At 42.1% G+C, this 17755-nt stretch overlaps 1 protein-coding gene across 2 annotated transcripts in view; it reads right to left on the bottom strand.

Moving 5' to 3' along the window:
- pex5la (peroxisomal biogenesis factor 5-like a) overlaps positions 1-16835 on the bottom strand; it is a 90703-nt gene extending 73868 nt beyond the window's left edge. The window contains exon 1 of one of the 2 annotated variants that reach the window (XM_070960884.1): positions 16312-16835. In XM_070960884.1, the coding sequence (XP_070816985.1) occupies positions 16312-16332 (21 nt within the window). In that variant the 5' untranslated portion in view covers positions 16333-16835. The remainder of the gene's footprint in view (positions 1-16311) is intronic. The other variant, XM_070960885.1, reaches the window with a different exon arrangement.
- Between the last annotated feature and the right edge of the window lie 920 nt (positions 16836-17755).

Raw genomic sequence — 17755 nt, 5'->3', positions numbered from 1 at the left:
CATGAATAAAATGTTTTATATGAGAATAATTCATCTCTCCTGTGCCCTCAAATGTGTTCTGTCTTTAAAGACATTTTACTGAATTTCACACATGTAGGGTGCTGAAAATGGGATGGCGATGATGTTACAGGTAACTACTTAAAAAAATGACCTTTTCAGGAACGAGGAAACGTGTTATTAAACTTTGAATTAACTGGAACATCCTCCTACTCTTAATGCCAAAAATTAACTGACAATTAAACAACAAATTAACATCTAATTAAAGAGTTAACAGGAAATTTAACAGGATTAAACACTGTGGGCTGTATTTATTAAGGCTTTTGATGTGTGCCCCAGCCCCCACCAGGCTGGAGTCAGAGTTTGTACGAGTGTCTGCAAGGTGCGCCTGCCTCCTTATTTCATATGAATTTAAGGGAAAATCGCGAAAATAAGAGGACATGTTGGACATGCTGGATTTGCATGCTATTTGTGACAGTTTTGTGATGAAAATTGCCCGTCTGTGAAAAGCAGACGTAAACAGCACAGATGGGATTGACTGTACAGGAGCCACAAGGAAGGCTGCAGAGGCAGAAATAAACATGCTTTAAATATATAGCAATGAACTGTAAAATCACCACAGACTGCAACTAAACTTTGTTTTCTGAAGACATTTAACTGAATGTTTGGCTGCATTTATCTCACCATTAACATCCGTATCAACACCGTCTCCACCTCCACCTGCTCCGTCTCTCTCTCTCTCCCCCTCTGGTTGAGATACAGGATGCATCTTTGACTTGTCTTAGCAGTTCACCTGAGCCGCTAATTAGACATTTGCTAAAGATTAGAACATCAGAATTATATGGGTAATATTTTGAGTATCAGTCAAAGTTCTTCTTCAGTGGAGTTGGCCAAATTAAATATCTTTCAATCAAAGCAAATTGTGCATCACAGTTTCTTTGTAAGTCTGGCCCTCTGTGTATGCTGCCATCCACCTGAGAGCGCACACAGACACACACTTTTGAGTTCATTAAACTCGTAATGGAGCATCATGGCACTTTAGCATCTGCTTCTTTTAATGCGAGAGGACGTTTTGTTTTCATCAGAAAGTCACTGGTTCCATCCTCTGGACTGGCTGGGAAAAGTCATGAACTATGCCTTTGTAAAGTTCCCTCCACCTCCAAAAACACCCTCATCAAGGTGAACCTGAGTGACGAACTACTCCCATCTGGACCAGTAGACCTGCACTGTGACCAACAGCAGAGGACAGTGGTTATACTGGGAAGCTCCCAGATGGGAATACGTGCATTAGATTTAAGCAATACCCTTTCTTTAATGACAATGTACTATAGTTTGTTCCTTTTAATTTGGATGGAGCTGCATTAAGCATTAAAGCCTCACTAGCACCTGATGTGTGAACTGGTGTCGGCGTCCCGACATAGATACCTGTGGCGATGTTTGGATTTACGGCTCTGCGTTGGATTTTGCTGCAACACCTGATTGATGCATTGTACATGATTCAGCTGCATTGTGCATAATTACATTCCCCACAGCAACCGCTTTTACATTATTTCATTCACTTTGTGATATGAGCAATGAAGGCCCGCCTTGTTTCATAACTGAATATGAGACTGTTCCCTGCAGTCACCGTGTTTGTTTCACTGACTGTGATAGAGAGCGGTGACTGTGGAGAGCAAAAGATTTGCAGTGGGAGAGATGATGTTTGTTGCAGGAAAGAAGGATAACTGAGCCTTTTTTTCAGCTTGCTTCATGCTGCACTCACTCTGAACAGTCGCCATCAGACCCTTGTAGGCGAAAACACAAACAGCTGTACTGTGAGAGGTGAGGAGAGCAGACCTCTAGCCCTGACAGTACAGTGTCTTTACATGTTTACAGAGGTGCCCCTATGACCAGTGTTGTGTATGAACATGTGAAAAGAAGGTGTTCATTGAAAATGCTCGCGTTTTTGGTGAATAGTGCAACTAAAGAATCATGCACTGTGTTTTATGGCATCTGGCATGGCTCAGACACGGCTATGAATGTTCAAAGATGTCTTATGAACAAATCAGTAAAGATAACAACATGAAAAAACTCATATTTACATGCAGATTGTTCTCGTCTGGTGTGAAAAAACTAGTCTGAATGTGAAGCACACTGGCAAGGAGTATGAAACTACACAGCAAGCTGAAGCATGTGACCAGTCTTGGGAAATATCTGCGAGTGAATGATAGTTTTAATGCTTGTAGAACATTGCCTACTTGCATTTTGAGACATTTTGCTCACAACATTTCAAACCAGTCTCGACAAAATGGTCCCTGAGGGAATAAGGTCCACTGTGCTGACAGCTTGAAAAAGTGAGAAACCAAGATTTGACATTATTTACTGTATAAACTGTTTCTGAAGCCCTACATACTGTCACATAGGAGACATTATCAATCTAATTCCTTTCTGTAAGAGTGTGTGGTGATCCGACACAGACCACACACACACACACACACACACACACACACACACACACACACACACACACACACACACACACACACACACACAGATGGAAAACTTAAACAGCCTGAAATAGCAACAAACTCTTGTGTCTATATTACTTGAACGAGATGTTCCCATAGTCAGCAGCCCTTTAACTGACACACAGGCCTCTTTCCTCAGATACAGACACTGTCACAGACAGGCAGAGACACCTACGCTCTCACTGCCTCTGTCAGTGATGGATTACTCTGAGAGAGGAATGAATTGGATGATACAATGGAACAACATTCATCTTGCCACAAGAGATGAGGGCTGTAGAAAGGAATAGGTGTGTTTTTAAACAGGACATGTAGTAAGATGGCCCTTTGCTTTACTGCTATGTTTACATTGCGTCTTCCTGTCTTTGCTATCAACATAGGCACTCTGTCTTGTTCCCAAATAACTAAAATGTCACATCATATTGAAATATGTGTTTATCTCCTCCTCCTGAAAATACAGTCCCATTGTTTCTCCCCTTCTTCAAACCCCTCGCTCACTCTCCACATGGGTATGAAACTCATAGGACAACAGCTCAAGTGCACGTCTTCAAATGGTGATAAAAAGGTTGCCAGTAAAGCTACCTATTTTTTAATTATAACAAAAGTCATCCCATCCTTGCATATCAGGTGTGGTCAGGCTGCGGTCAGGTGTCAGCTTTGGCTGTACGGGTCTGGGTCGATCAGGTCTTTGGCTACGCTCTCAGTTTTCATGCCCGTGCCGTTCTCTGGACTTTGTCACTGAGATATGTCGCTAATTACACATCGAAGAACTTCAGCAGGTGGAGAATCAAATCATGTCTTCTAACAGAGGAGTTTCGCAGAATAAGAAACACAAGAAACATAAGAATTCAGAATTATGAAATAAATGCAGGGGTGGAAATTTGTAACCTTTGGGCAAAATTCTCCACCTTAATTGTGCAGATTTACAAAAAAAAAAAACAAGTCTAGTCCAGAATCTGCTTCACCTATATTTAGTTTTTTTCCCAGGATGGTGAAGGCATGACCTGCTCTACTCTACCTCTGACTTACCCTTATATTCTTAACCTGATCAAGATCACTCTGCCTAAACCTGACCAACCCAACCGACAAAGACAACAAGTACAAGCAAATCAGAGGCAAGGCAGGACGGGCCAAGACTTTACCGGACAGCAGAGCGGAGAGGTGGACACAAGTGAAGCAAAAAAGAAAGTTTTACTCAATGACAACTAAGCTTGTTACTATAAGTGCAACAAAACCTTCGCAAGTTTAGCTTAGTTTGACATGTATCTTAAAATTTGCCAAAGTCTTGTAAATTAGCTCCCAGCTGAGACTGCAGCCCCTCCAGCCCTCTGCCAGCGGTGCCTGCAGGCAGTGAATCACGTTGGCGGCAGAGGGAGGACGACAGAGGACAGGAGGAGGGACTGACACTGACGGATGTCTGAGTTCTTCATTCTTTCTGAATCTAACTCTGAATTTTGATGTCAGGAATAATATTTATTTTACTGACATTTTTGATTTGTTATCAGTGAGATATGATGGAGCTTTTATTCTGACTTTGCTGTTGTAAAGATCAGTAGATCTTTAACATTGTAGAGATGTGAGTAATGGTGACTTATTGTTAGTGCTGTTTCATATAGTAAGTCTGAATATCACTGACAGGCTTTTATGTATCACATGAACAGAGCTTGTACAGAAAAATACAGCATGCATCATGGAAGGGGCCTGGGGGCTGCGGGTTGATCATTTGTGTTTTCATCTTTTTGAGCCTCTAATCACAACAATTTCCAACTTTGAGTCCATCAAAATCAAAGCCTGTCATACATAAACAACATAAACGTCACACAACTCTTCTCATATGAACAAAAGTACAGCTTGTACCTTTATTCACATCCTCACATCCCTGATCACAACAGTGTATGCATACAGTATAATGTGAAAGTAAAGAAAACCTCAATTTATGAGACTGGCTGTTGAGATATTGAAGTGGGTCTCACCTTTCACTGCTCTGATTCTACAAAAGATTCCTGATGGTAATGAAGAAGCAATATATGACCTGGCCTTGCATTTGCATGTCCAGTGTATTTGAATATATTTGAAAATTGTTTCAGGCTGTGCCTCACAACAACAACACGAGTAATTCACGTCCACACCGTTCAGTTGGTTCAGTCCTGTGACTTGTGATTTTATTTTATATTTCCAGCTAATGCAACACATGTCCCAGACTGGAATAGTTGAGAGCGTTCACATCTGCAAAAACAGGTTCTGCACACCAGAAAACCTATTAATCAACACCAATCAAATCAGACACTTATGTTAGAAGCTGCAAGAAACATATTTACGTCCATATAAAACATAAAACTTTTAAGTGGTAAAACTCCAGGAGAAAGATCTGACGGTTGCATCGTCAATGGACATGTGTGTATGATCGTTTACTTGGCTAACAAAAGGCATTGTTCACTCTCTGAGAAGTTGGGGGGGGGGGGGGGGGGGGGGCTTCAACCTCTTCAACCTCTTCGCTGGCACACTCCTACAGCCCCTGTCATGTGGAGAAATATGAATCACACATCCATGTCCTGCCTCATTATATACACTTATGTGAACCCACCCCGTATGCTCAGGGGCATACAGATGCACGCATGCACACAATAGCATGCAGGTATTTTTTGTGCATCTGGGAAACACAAACGCACACTGTAGGCTTTTACCTGCACACATACAGGCGTGAGCTGAGCTGCACATGCAGTCAGATTCAGATTGAGGCCTGCGGGACTGCTGCAGGCGAGGAGTCGGCCCTGCTCTGCTAACGAAACCTCGCTGCCTTTAGACCTCTCAGCTGGTGTACCCTTGAACTCTGCATACATCCCATCTGTACACCCAGCTCCTCTCTGTGCTCCGCTCTGCAGCCCAGCCCTCAGCTTCTGCCAGGGAATTCATTAACTGCACGTCTCATAGGTATTTATAGAAATGCAAGGCACCCTCATCCGCTTCCAACAGGCAAACTCATACAGAAAGTTATGTTGCATAGATACTGAAATACACATAGGCTGGATGTGAGAGGGAGCAACTGAAGGAAAGTGGTATAATTTGACCTTTCCTCTTGGCTCTTTTATTTCCCCTGTCTTCACTTAGAGGCATCACTGCTGTAAATCCATCCACCTCAAAACACTAAACAGATTCACATTTTGTCTGTCTTTGCAAAAAATGTTAAATTGCCACTTTTTCCAGCCACAGTATCATTATCCTCCACACTTCATCTGTCGTTCAGTGAGTACAAATAACATCAAAGATTCCTATTTCCACTCCAGCCTTACACAAGAGACAGACAAATTATTGGTTCATGCGGCAAAAAGCTCTTGAAATTAGTTTAAGGGAAATTAGAGCAGCTTCAGTTTACGTTTCATTATTTTGACTTCTCTGCAAACTGCTTGCTTTCCCCTGCTGTAAACTGCCGGGTAGCGCTCAGTTGTAAGTACAGGGCTCTGACGGAGAGTGTTGAAATTGTCATTAGTGGTGATCATGAGAGGGAGGTAATTGATATTTGTGGGTACACACTAATTACTGTGATAATATGCAGCCTTTGTTTATTTGCGGAGCGTTCTCCTCCAATTATCTGACAAAACAAGATCACTGTCTCAGAGAGGAAGAGCTATTGTGCAGGGCTGGGGGTGAAGATAGGGTTGCTAGGTTCAAATCCAGAGGCAGGATGTCGGGAGTCTGCAAATCAGAAGATGAGTATCTCTTCCCCCAGGCGTAAAAACACATTCTCCCAGCAAAAACAGAGATGGGAACGAGCCACGATGAAGACGAGAGTGTTGTTTCGTGTGTTCCCTACGTATGAACCGCCTTTGGATATACCTCACTTTCATGTGTGAATCTGTCCTCTCTATCCATTCTCAGCTTCTATATCGTTAAAAGCACAAAGAGAGAGCCAAACACAACACGCACCAGTTTGTTCAAACTGTATTGATTGCATGAGCTTTAAAAAATTAACTCTCAATTGAGTCATGTCTCTGAAATTGGAGTGATAGGCAGCAGAAATGACGTGAAGTTGACCGTTTAGTGAACATGGTTCAAGAAGCTTTTAAGCTCTCAAAAACCCCTCTAAATATTTTTATTTAGAGCGTAAATGATTAGCAATAATTTGATTATTAGAACACAAGTGCATCGACTTTGCGTGTGCTAGAAAAGTAAACTGTGTGTGCATGTGTGCGTCCATGCGTCTGATTGAGTCCACATACTTTGGCACGGCAGTGTTTTTAGCTAATGTCAGCATGCTAACATGCTCACAGTGACAGCGTTAGCAGTTAGCAGGTGTCATATTTACCATGTTCACCACTGACTGTATTCGCATGCTAACATTTGCTAATTATCACTGAATGAAAGTACACCTGACGCTGTATGTCTTTGATCATTAAAGTATGATCTGACCTGACCTGATTATGCAGCTGGATGAAAAAATGAAAATCTCACTAAAATAATTAATCCTGTGGCAACCATCAATATCCAACCCGAATTTCACTGTGATCGGCCATTTTCTGTCAAGACATTTCACCAAAAACCAAAAATGAAAAGCAGTTGGTGACACTGGAGTGGATTTTCACTCCTGATGACGTGTTTTCTGTCCCTGTCATGTGATAAGTAGTGGAATTGACTCCTGTTTGATGGTAATCCCACAGGATTTCCCCCAAAATGTCAGCCTTCTGATGTAAACCATATTTTGAACATAGGCTTTCAAACTGAGGCGTGCCTCCTCAGGTGGGCATAATTGTATAATTGCATAATTGTAATAGAAAGGTGCAAAATGGTTCTGTGAAAACAGCAGGGAGTTAGTTATTCTGGCCCACTGATTTTCCCAGCTCATCAACACGTCAGCAGTTGCACAAGTAGCTCATGAAAGCATGTAAGGTACTTCAAATTGCGAAAACAATGCAAACCTCACAGCCAAAAACCTTTGGTGGGATCGAAAGCCAAATGTCAAATAATGTGATGAACTGCAGTTGACTGTAATTTGTCTGAGGGGGGCTCTCAGCGTGAGAAAACCTGTGTGTCAGAGGAAAGGTCAGAGGAAGACAGTGGTATTCATCCTCTGGGGAACATGATTCATGGCAAACCAGTTTATAGTTGTTGAGATATTCAATCCTGGACCAAAGTGGCCATCCTAGAGCCATGCTGTTAGCATGGCTAATGATGCCAATTTCCTTTTCAAATGTGAAAATTTGGAGCTCTTCTATCTTTAATATCTTTGTAAATTCGGTATCTTTGGGGTCTGTTGTTTGGATAAATAAACACATCTGAGTACTTCACTGACAGTTAATAGGCTAAATGTTTTCATTAAATAGACTCAATGAGAAGATTATAGGCAGATTAACTGCTATTGATTTTTAATTATTGCTGTTAGGAGTCATGGAAGCAGCATAAAAGTTCAGTTCAAGAGGAAACCGATCAATGGAATCAGTACCAGCGTGTGAGTCAGACGTAGAGCACAATCTGCGTATTTTGTAGATGTACAGAGGCGGAGCTGCACTCATTCATCACTGGGCAGTCCCTTTAAATATCTAGGCTCACATCTGCCATGGTGACGTGCATATTTGTTTATCAACAGCTCTCATCCATGATAGCTCACATCCCCCCAGAGGACCAAACACATGCTCCCTCCGCTCCGGCGCTGAGACGCCTGGTTTCTGGAGCAAATTAATTCCCAGTTGGAGAAAGACTGTTATGAATGGGTTAGGCGAGAGAGATGGATGGGCTACCCATTCTTCTGCACAGCCTTCTGCTCCCAGTAACAAAGATGCCGAGGCTTGTCCTACTTTTGTGAGAGGAAGAATGTGGCTTTGTACAGTAGCTCTGGGGACTCTCCATGTGGGGTTGCGAGGGCTGCCGTGTTAACACACTCAGAGCAGAAAGACGCCCAGAGGAAATCTACCAGCAGAGAGAGTGATGTGGAGCTGTGAATTTGGGTGCTTTATCTCTTCTCAGTCACAAACTTCTTGTTTGAGAAAGCTGCCAACAGTGTGCTGACATTTAGTGTGTGTGTCTGTGGTGTGCTGCTATTACAGTTATCCTCTGTCACCCTTTCTGTCAAAACAACGGCATAAAATAAGCAACACATGTCTGACATACAGCGTGACGCCATGATTCATCTTTCATGCAGGCATGACAGTGTCTAGTTGCAAAGACGCTGCACAGCTGCACCGCAATCCATCTCCCACAATCCCTCAAAGTTCCCGAAACGTTTCATCGACCCGGGGGTTGACAGCAGGTCTGGAGCGCAACCTTTCGTGGGTTGAAATGACGTGCGAGTTGCACCTAACAACCAGTCTTACAGAAAATGTAAATGTTATTGAGTGTAAAGTCATACCCTCTATAACAGTTTGATAGACCACTTTTACATACAACCTGAAAGTTATGTTTGCATAATAAGCACTACAGATTTCCAGAGAGCGTTCTCCAGCTGTGCTCCACTGTGCATGTCTTGCATCTTCGGAGGAGAACTCTGTCACAGAATATGACTCGAGCAGCACAAACAGCAAACAACGAAGGCTTCTTTACACATTTATCAGTGAGTTAACATTAATGTAGAACACTGGACCATGTTAATGCCTTTATATGCAACTTTAACAACAGCCATAGCTTTAATTACAGGAATAATGAGGGATTCAAGATTGACGTATCTCAGCACACCAGGAGGGCAGACTTTCTAGGAGATGGTCTTTTTAATGAATTCATATAAAGATGCATGTGTATTATAATTAATGCATATTATTATACAATGATTACTGTATTGTAATTGATTATTTTACATTATAAAGACAGCTATTCACAAAACATGTCAGGATATAGACATTAAAACAGGTTGAAGAAAGTTGAAAGCCAGACAACGTTGACATTTGTCATTTTCATTTTATCTTTATATTTCACCCCCCCGATGACATTTAGGTTCAGGCGTTGCTTCAACTTTTTAAAACATTTGCTGGCTTCTGTACCTCCAAAATATCAACTCATCGAATATTGAGATATTTGTACAATGTGGTCCATCCTATTCAAATCTGTTGAAAAGTAAATGTTGTATTGTGGCCTTGGACATACTGAAAAAAGCACATTTTACACGCTTTCATACAAAACAAATAGTTTAAAATTCCCTTCTGTGTTTGTTTCCAACAAAATTCCACTCTTCCCAATTAGCACTATCATCAGGAGTGTGGTGTGAGGTGTGATGTTGGTTTGTTAAATCAGAAATGTTGATATTGTTCCCCAATGTGCCACATTTATGGTTGGTGTTTCTACCTACGAAAATTCAGCAATATTCATACAGGTATGTTTAAATCAACGTGACATTAAATTTCACATCTTGTCTCTCGCACAAACACGTTAAACCTTCAAACCCTTAACCCTTAAACCCATGTCAGTATAATATCAATAATAGAGAAAACAACTGATTTAAACTCTTAAGACACCAATAAAACAACAATCTTGAATATATATTTGTAATTGTGAGGGTTTCTTCTGTTAGTCTGTCAGTCAAAGTGATGAATGGCAGTCAGAGAAAATCTATAATCTGGCTCAAGGCATAATAATCAATAACAGAATACACTTGTTCTGTCAAGTATGTAAAGACCTTCCTTCTCCATTGAATTGCAGTAACCCTTAGGAGAGCCTCAGCGATCAGACGATATCCAGTCCAAGGTTTTTAATAAGCAATTACATTTGAGGCTTCTGGCTTAAATCATAGATTGATATTGGGAATAATGAGGCAATAGCAGAGCACTCTGTAATTCATAAATTATGAAGATTATAACATTATAATGCTGAAATTATAGCTAGAAATATTTTCTTTTCATTTTAAGGATTAAATGCTTCACTTTATGTTTTGACTTTGACTATAATGACCTGTAACACAATGTATGATGGAGGCCAGGAGGTCCCTATTGCATCCCAGTCAGACAGCAGGAACTCATCACGTGAAATTATGACTGAGGGACAGATTAGAAAGTTGATATACTGTTTGTTATAACGTACAGAAAATAAATATGAACATAAAATAAAGTGACAGTGAGCACCATCATATTATTGTATGCCTCTTCATCATTCACACCCACATCTGTCCCTAATGTTCACATTTGTAATTATTCCATAGGATGGGTGGGTGGGTGTTAGCAGAGCGCAGACGACAGTGAAAATGACCGAATTCCCATTCTTTGTGGACAAGAACAACAACAACCTCTGTCTCCTCAATCAGCTTATAGCACATCTGCTGCTGATGTATGCTCGAATCCCTCTTAGTCTCCCTCTAGTCCGCTTTACGAGCTCCACAACCTGCTTAGGGCGGCTATAAACCCTTAACTACCCAACCAGGGAGAAGAGGAGATTCCCAGTTTGCCCCCCCACTGTCACCAGTGACTGAGGAAAGGATGCCAGCTGCCTCGGTGAGCTCAATGACACAATGCAAATCGTTTAGGTTGTTTATCTGGCCTCCTCAGCAAACTTGACTGTGTCTTTTCTAACATTTGTTTCTTTATTTGTGAGCACAGAGGGACGTTCTGTTCATATAAGATGGGATTGTGCATTTGGCTGAGCAGTGGATTTTTGAAAAACACAGCACCATAAAATAATGCCACACTTGTGAACTACGCACTGAAATGCCTGTAACCCCCCCCCCCCCCCCCAAAAAAAAAAAAAAAAACGGAGGGGGAGAGAGTAACATGAAGGCCGCTTTCAAACTAAATTTCTGAAAGCAACAGTTCGTGTGATGGTGTGTGAAAAACATGGAGCCGGGCTTTCCAGAGCTGCTAACCACGATGCTCTGGATTGCATCTGAATGTAAATGATGCTAAACGCCGCCATAACTGCCACCTCTTGTCAATACCACAGTCCCGCTGGAGGCATGTTGTGAAGGTCAAACCGAACTTCAGCTGTGAAACCTGCCAGAAAATCAGTGTGATTATATCAGTTAGATAATTCTACTCAAATAATGGATTATTTTGGCAAATAATGAGATCACGATTATTTAACACGATTACCGATTGACTTTGGAAACTTTGTGCATTTACTGAACTGAAAGAAAAAAACGTTTTAACAGTGGATTTGTCTGAACTTCAAATATAATTAAACTGAAAAACAAATAAAAACAAATTTCCCATAATAATGATGTATAATAGAACTATTTCATAATCCATCCATTTTCTATGCCGCTTATCCCTTTCAGGGTTGCGGGGGGGCTGGAGCCTATCCCAGCTGTCAACGGGAGAGGCGGGGTACACCCTGGACCGGTCGCCAGTCGATCGCAGGGCAACACACAAGACAAACAACCATTCACGCTCACACTCACACGCAATTTAGAGTCACCAATTAACCTAATGAGCATGTTTTTGGTCTGTGGGAGGAAGCCGGAGTACCCGGAGAGAACCCACACATGCACGGGAAGGACATGCAAACTTCACACAGAAAGGCCCCGTCTGGGGATCGAACCAGCGACCTCCTTGCTGTGAGGCAACTACCTGCTGCCCCACCGTGCCACTACTATTTCATAATATGCAATATAATAAGCACTTATCTAATATAGTCATAATGACTAATACTGTATAAGTCATTTTTATTTGGTGGCTCCAAGCACCGGTACCGTAACAGCACAGATAGACGCGCATCAAAATCTAAGCAGCGGCTCGCTTGACTGGGTTAAACCCAAGCTGTTAAAGATGAAGACAAAAATATTCACCTGCACTGCATTTCAACTCCACTGTCAAACAATGGCCTGTTTCTATTTGGCTCCTCTGCCTCTAATTATCCTTTGGAGTTGAAATTTCTTTCTCTGCCTTGCATTATTATTTCTCACAATTTCCCGAGAAAATACAGAGCCTGGACAGCTTTGGGCACCGTTTCTTGTAGACATTTAGTTTCTTGCCCTACCACATGTCTCCAACAAGGAGAGCAGCACTGTCTGTGGAGCTTTTGTTCCAGCCGGATACCACCTGATTTCACTCATTATCCAGGCTCCTGAAATAGTCAAGCCTATTAAATGACTCTTAATCAAGACCATGGTTCATTAAATCAAGGAGACTTTAAAACAGCCTCTGTGGAAAATGCTTTCAGGACCCCTTTGCCATGCCGGCGGCTGACCACCACGGCTGTGGGAGATGCCTGGCCGAAAGCCTGAGTGCAGCAGAATAAAAAGAGGAGCTTCAGAAGACTTAAAGCAGAGGTCAGCACTCACGAGCGTGATGGACTGATGGACTGTGCAGCTTTGATTGATGAGAGCCTGTATTGTGAGGTGCAGTGCACGTCTGCACAGCCTCCCGCTGGTGTTGTGATGCTCTCGAATTTTGTGTCAACTTACTGATTTAATCGATTGCTTTATTCTACAACATCTCTTCAAGAGGTTTGCCTGCATTAAATGCTGCTTAATTTTCCTTTTAGCTCTGATTGGAATATTTTAAACCATCAGGGCTTGTAACGTGTTATTTTGCATTTCATGAAACACATCTGATTATGCTAATTGACTGCATTTTAATGTGTCAGTATCAGTGTCAGTGTCAATCCAGTACCAAGAATCTGTCGGGGCTTTCGTCCCTTGAGGGAAAGTTTCTGACAAGTCCCGGCTACAGTGAGGAGGAAAAAAACCCCACAAAGACGTGCACTAGGTTGCCACAAATATCCACACCACCAAAACAGAACAGAAAACAAGAAATGCAAATGAAGAAAACTGATTCTCAGCCATTTTTGTATCATATCGGTGGCCTGTTTGCTCTCGCAGAGTGCTGGAGGACAACCTCTAAACAAGTCATCTTTCACCGGACAAGCTAAACTGTATAAACAAATTAACCAAATGAAAAGATCGAATGAGCAAGTGAGATTTTAAAAGACTTGATCTACTTCTGATCAACGATAGCATCCATCCAAGTTTTATCCCGGGGGGCTTGGAATATGGTAATCAAATTATGTAATCATGTTGTGCTTAACAGAGCAAATATCCAAAGGCCTTGGAGCACCACTTCCATTAAGTCAGATTGTATTTTATACACACTGTACAAACACTCCGGTAATTAGATTCACTGTAAACATGAATACCGAAGTAGGGAAGCCACTACAGCAATTACAATTCAATGTATAATGTCAAAGCGTTATGGGAACGTGCCATCTGAGAGAGAGGGGATGGAAACGCTGTCAAGGTCTTATATGGAGTAAATCAAAGTGAAAATAAATGTTGACTGGGACAACATCTCTTCTGGCGTTTTGTTTGATAAAGATGAGCAGCCGTGCTGAATCAGCTCGCCTCGCAGCAGATAGAGCAGTGAGGCTGACATCCACACCTCTAAATTGCTTTCTTTAACTGCATCAGCCTTCTCCAACACTTGATACAGTAAGGTGATCCTCTGCTCACAAATGGGGAATAACACGCAAATGTCTGGAGAGTGCTGACAAAACCGTCGTCCACACACATTTATGATGCAAAAAGCGTGATGAGAAAAACTGAGTCCAGCATTTTATTTATGCCAAGCAGCAACGGTCATGCCAAACTCAGATATTACCCTACAGAGCCAGAGCTGCACATGCAGACCACAAGGACAAGACTTGGCGCTGTTCTTAAAAACTCATGCCAAGGTATTTGATCCACCCAATATTGCGTCATCGTGTGCAGATCCACAGCAATTATGCAAAAGCCTTTCGCTCCATGGATTTTACTGCCACATCAACCCACATTTAGCGATGCACCAGGTCACAGAGAAATGAGAAGGTCAACAAATGAAGTCACAATGGAAAAAAAGAGGGCGAAAATGGGCCCGCCTTATCTTGTTCTCACAGCCAACCTGCCTGAGCTGCAGCACCATAAGCTGACAGATCTCGCTGACTGACAATTGTGTAATAAAGAAGGACTCACAAGTGTATCTACTATGAGGAAGGAAATCTGATAGCTCTGATCATGAGCGACTGACTGACGCTGCATCGCACTTACATCAAGAAGCGTGTGCAGTATGAGCTTCACTTAAAATTCAAAGCTATGAGACTCTCAATGATTTCTGCCCCAAGCCTGCATTCAGACACAGTATATTATGTAAAAATGAAAGATTTTAGGAACATATCCAACATTCGTGTCAAGTTTTACTACATTTGAGAGGAATACATCCTGAGACTTGAATAAAATGCATGCAAGATGAGACAAAGCTCACATTTCGTGACTCATTTCAAGAATCCCCTTGTTCTGAAAGCATGCACCGTCGCTTAAATTTGTCTTCTCAAAATACAACTTTTGCACATCCCCCAAAAAAGAAAGAGCCCCATGGTGATCAGTCACTGCCACAAAGTTTGGGAAATTTTGTCTGTAGCTGTATAACAAACCGCACCCGTTCCCCACACAGGGAGTACATCATTATGTGACACAGGTCTGGCTGTATTACTCACGAACTCAGGTAGCTCTAATTTCACACACACACACATGCACGCACACTTGACTTACAGGAGAAAGTGTTTTCAACACCGACATGAATGCATTGTTTACAGAGGCGAGCGCCAAGGCGGAAGATAGTGACAGATAGAGCGTCTGTGCTGCATTCACTGGACATTTGCTGCTAAATTAGCCTCATGTAACGGCAGTGTCGTGTTTCAGTTACGATCAAAACAAGGCACAGTGTAATGACTCGCATGCATGTAATGAGGAACATATAAAGTGTGAGATAACTGGAACATCATGGAATGGAACAAGGAAAACTGACTGAAGATTTGATTTTATGTCTTTTACATACCATAACTCAGTATCACAGGCTTTTCATTGACCCTGAACAAACACACCCCAGACAAGAGCTGCTCACTGCCTTTTCATGCATTTTCAATGAATACGGCTGCTTGAGTAATATATCATAAAATATTAAATTCTGGTCTTTAATGCTGCCGAGTACTGAGTCAGGAGTGGTCTTTCATTACATAATCAACTGTCTGGGAGCTGAAGTGTCTCTATCAAACAACGGTATTCGTTTCAATCCGTGCATCTAAACTCTTATGAGGCTGTCATTTACCACTGAGGAAGGATCATTGTTTTGAGCTCATTGTGTTGACATGACAGTGATCAAACGTGCCATGTTGGGCGCTCTGGGGAGCAGTTACTGGTTTCCTCTGGTTTCCACAGGAGGAAAATAGCTGAGGCCTGATCGAGCTCTTCATTATTCCAACATGTTTTGATCGTTTTGTGCCCTCTCCTCAATTGTTGGTGCCTGACTTGAGTTTCAGTGTGGTGTGTTGTTAGTACTGTAGTTTGCTGTATGAAAACTGACGTCAGGTTGAATGACGTCACGTGAGCATAAGCATGCATGTGAAAAAACTAATAATTTGCAGCTCCCAGCGTCAAGGCTGCCCTGTCTAAACCGAATGGGCTTACCTCCTGTTTACATTTGTCATGCACCTGCACGTGCAGGAGGCGCACTACAGCGCTTCTTTCTCTATGTTTTCGCAATGAATACTGGAAATGATGCATGTTATTGTGAGCATTTATAGTTTCAAGGGCATCCCTTCTCGTCAATTTAAACATTTTTGTCTAAAACCCAAAAGCTCCGCTGCCTTTTCAGCTGTAATTGATCTGAGCAAACGTCCCTCGGCGAGAATGAGCGTATTTCTTTCCCATTCTTAAAAACAACATACATGTCTCTGCTGTCAGTTAGTTGATGGCAGAAATCTCTACTTGCCTCGGAATAACCGTGATTATCCCTTGCGTAAAAAATGCCCTTGACAAGAACTCGGATGCGTGTAGAAGTGCGCCCCGTTCCCATCAGTTCATCTGCTCCATCACAACTAAAACGGTCCCTTTTCATGGACAAAGACCAACCAGAGGAGGCTGCCTCCTTACCTGTAAATGCCCCTGGTACATATTGAGCCCACAGTCAGTCGCGGATCTCTCCGTCAGCGGATCTTTAGACTTCTTCCAGACTTGTGAAGCTGACTGTCAGACTGGAAGTGTTGATATGAAGAGCCGCAGCAGAGTTTGCGGACAGGAGGTCCGGGGGAGCACGCAGAGCGGAGCTGTCCTCTCCTCAGGTGCTGAAGCTGACACTTTGTGCTCATCCAGGATGTCTCTGCGCGGTGACACCGAGGCGCGCCGGGCGCAAGAGGAGTGCGACGTCGGAACGCACTTTTCCTTCCCCTCACAGTGTGCCGACGCTGGATTGTGACAAGTACCGTTTTCAGGTATTAAAAGCGGCAGCCGTGCGGTCCGTGCAGGAATAAAATCACCGCGGTTTAAGTCTTCATCCTGAACGCATTACTGTCTTCCACGTATCTCTCCTCTCACGTCGCCTCGGTCTCCCTCTCCTCCTCTCCCGGCTGTGGCTTAAATGTTTTGACGCTCCTCGGGGTTCAGCCCCTTCTTATAGTGCGCTCCTCTTTCCTGTTTGCCAACTACTCCCTCTGACCCGGCCCTCTGGTGCCTCCTCCGGTGCTGACGTACTCCACAAGGATCGCAAAAACATTTCCCTCACACTTAAGAGCATGTACAGACACACGCACAGAAAATGTTCAAAATGGGCATGCCGTTTATACCAGATTGAATCAATATCTATAATATCTATTGACCTATCCATCTGTAGTTACACAGCATATCTTGTTCCTTTGTGTCCTGTTAACAACACAAAACAAGTTCATTTAAAATATTTGTCAGTATCTTTAATTTTACTTCATTTTACATCAACCATATTTTGACAAATTTCTGTGGATTTCAGTTATTGAAACATGTTTATTTGCCTCCGTTAGTCATATTTTCATGCAACATACTGTTCCATTTCCAAATTAAATGCTAAAAGCAAACTATGTACACCACAAGTTATGTGAAAGAGTGTGTTATCTCAATGTAATGAACAAATTAGTTGTTGCTCCAAGGTGTCCAATAAGTGGGAGAAACAATTATATAACCACAATTACTGTATGCCACTCATATAGTTTCCAGGTAATGATGTAGGGGAACTAGAACAAATGACCCTGTATTAAAAAAATACCATCAACATCAGCTGCCTGTTAACAAACACAATTTTTCATATGTCTATATGCAGTAAAAGAAGTATCAGAAATTATATTAGAACTTTTGAACAAATTTGCAAAAAGGAAAGAAATGTTCCATCATCTGTCCAGCGTCCAGTTTTCCAATCCCACCAGGCGTCTTCACAGTTCAGCACAAACCAACTCATTACCTTCCATTATGTATAATTCACATTAATGTAGGATTCATGGCCTGTCCAGAGGGGTAAAACACCCCCAGATGCAAAGCAGAGAACTAAATGAATGGTAATAAATAAATAAAC

Source organism: Chaetodon trifascialis, chromosome 4 (assembly GCF_039877785.1).
Source record: "Chaetodon trifascialis isolate fChaTrf1 chromosome 4, fChaTrf1.hap1, whole genome shotgun sequence".
Taxonomy (NCBI): domain Eukaryota; kingdom Metazoa; phylum Chordata; class Actinopteri; order Chaetodontiformes; family Chaetodontidae; genus Chaetodon; species Chaetodon trifascialis.
The sequence above is the reverse complement of the archived record's forward strand: the minus strand, read 5'-3'. Positions and strand labels throughout refer to the sequence as shown.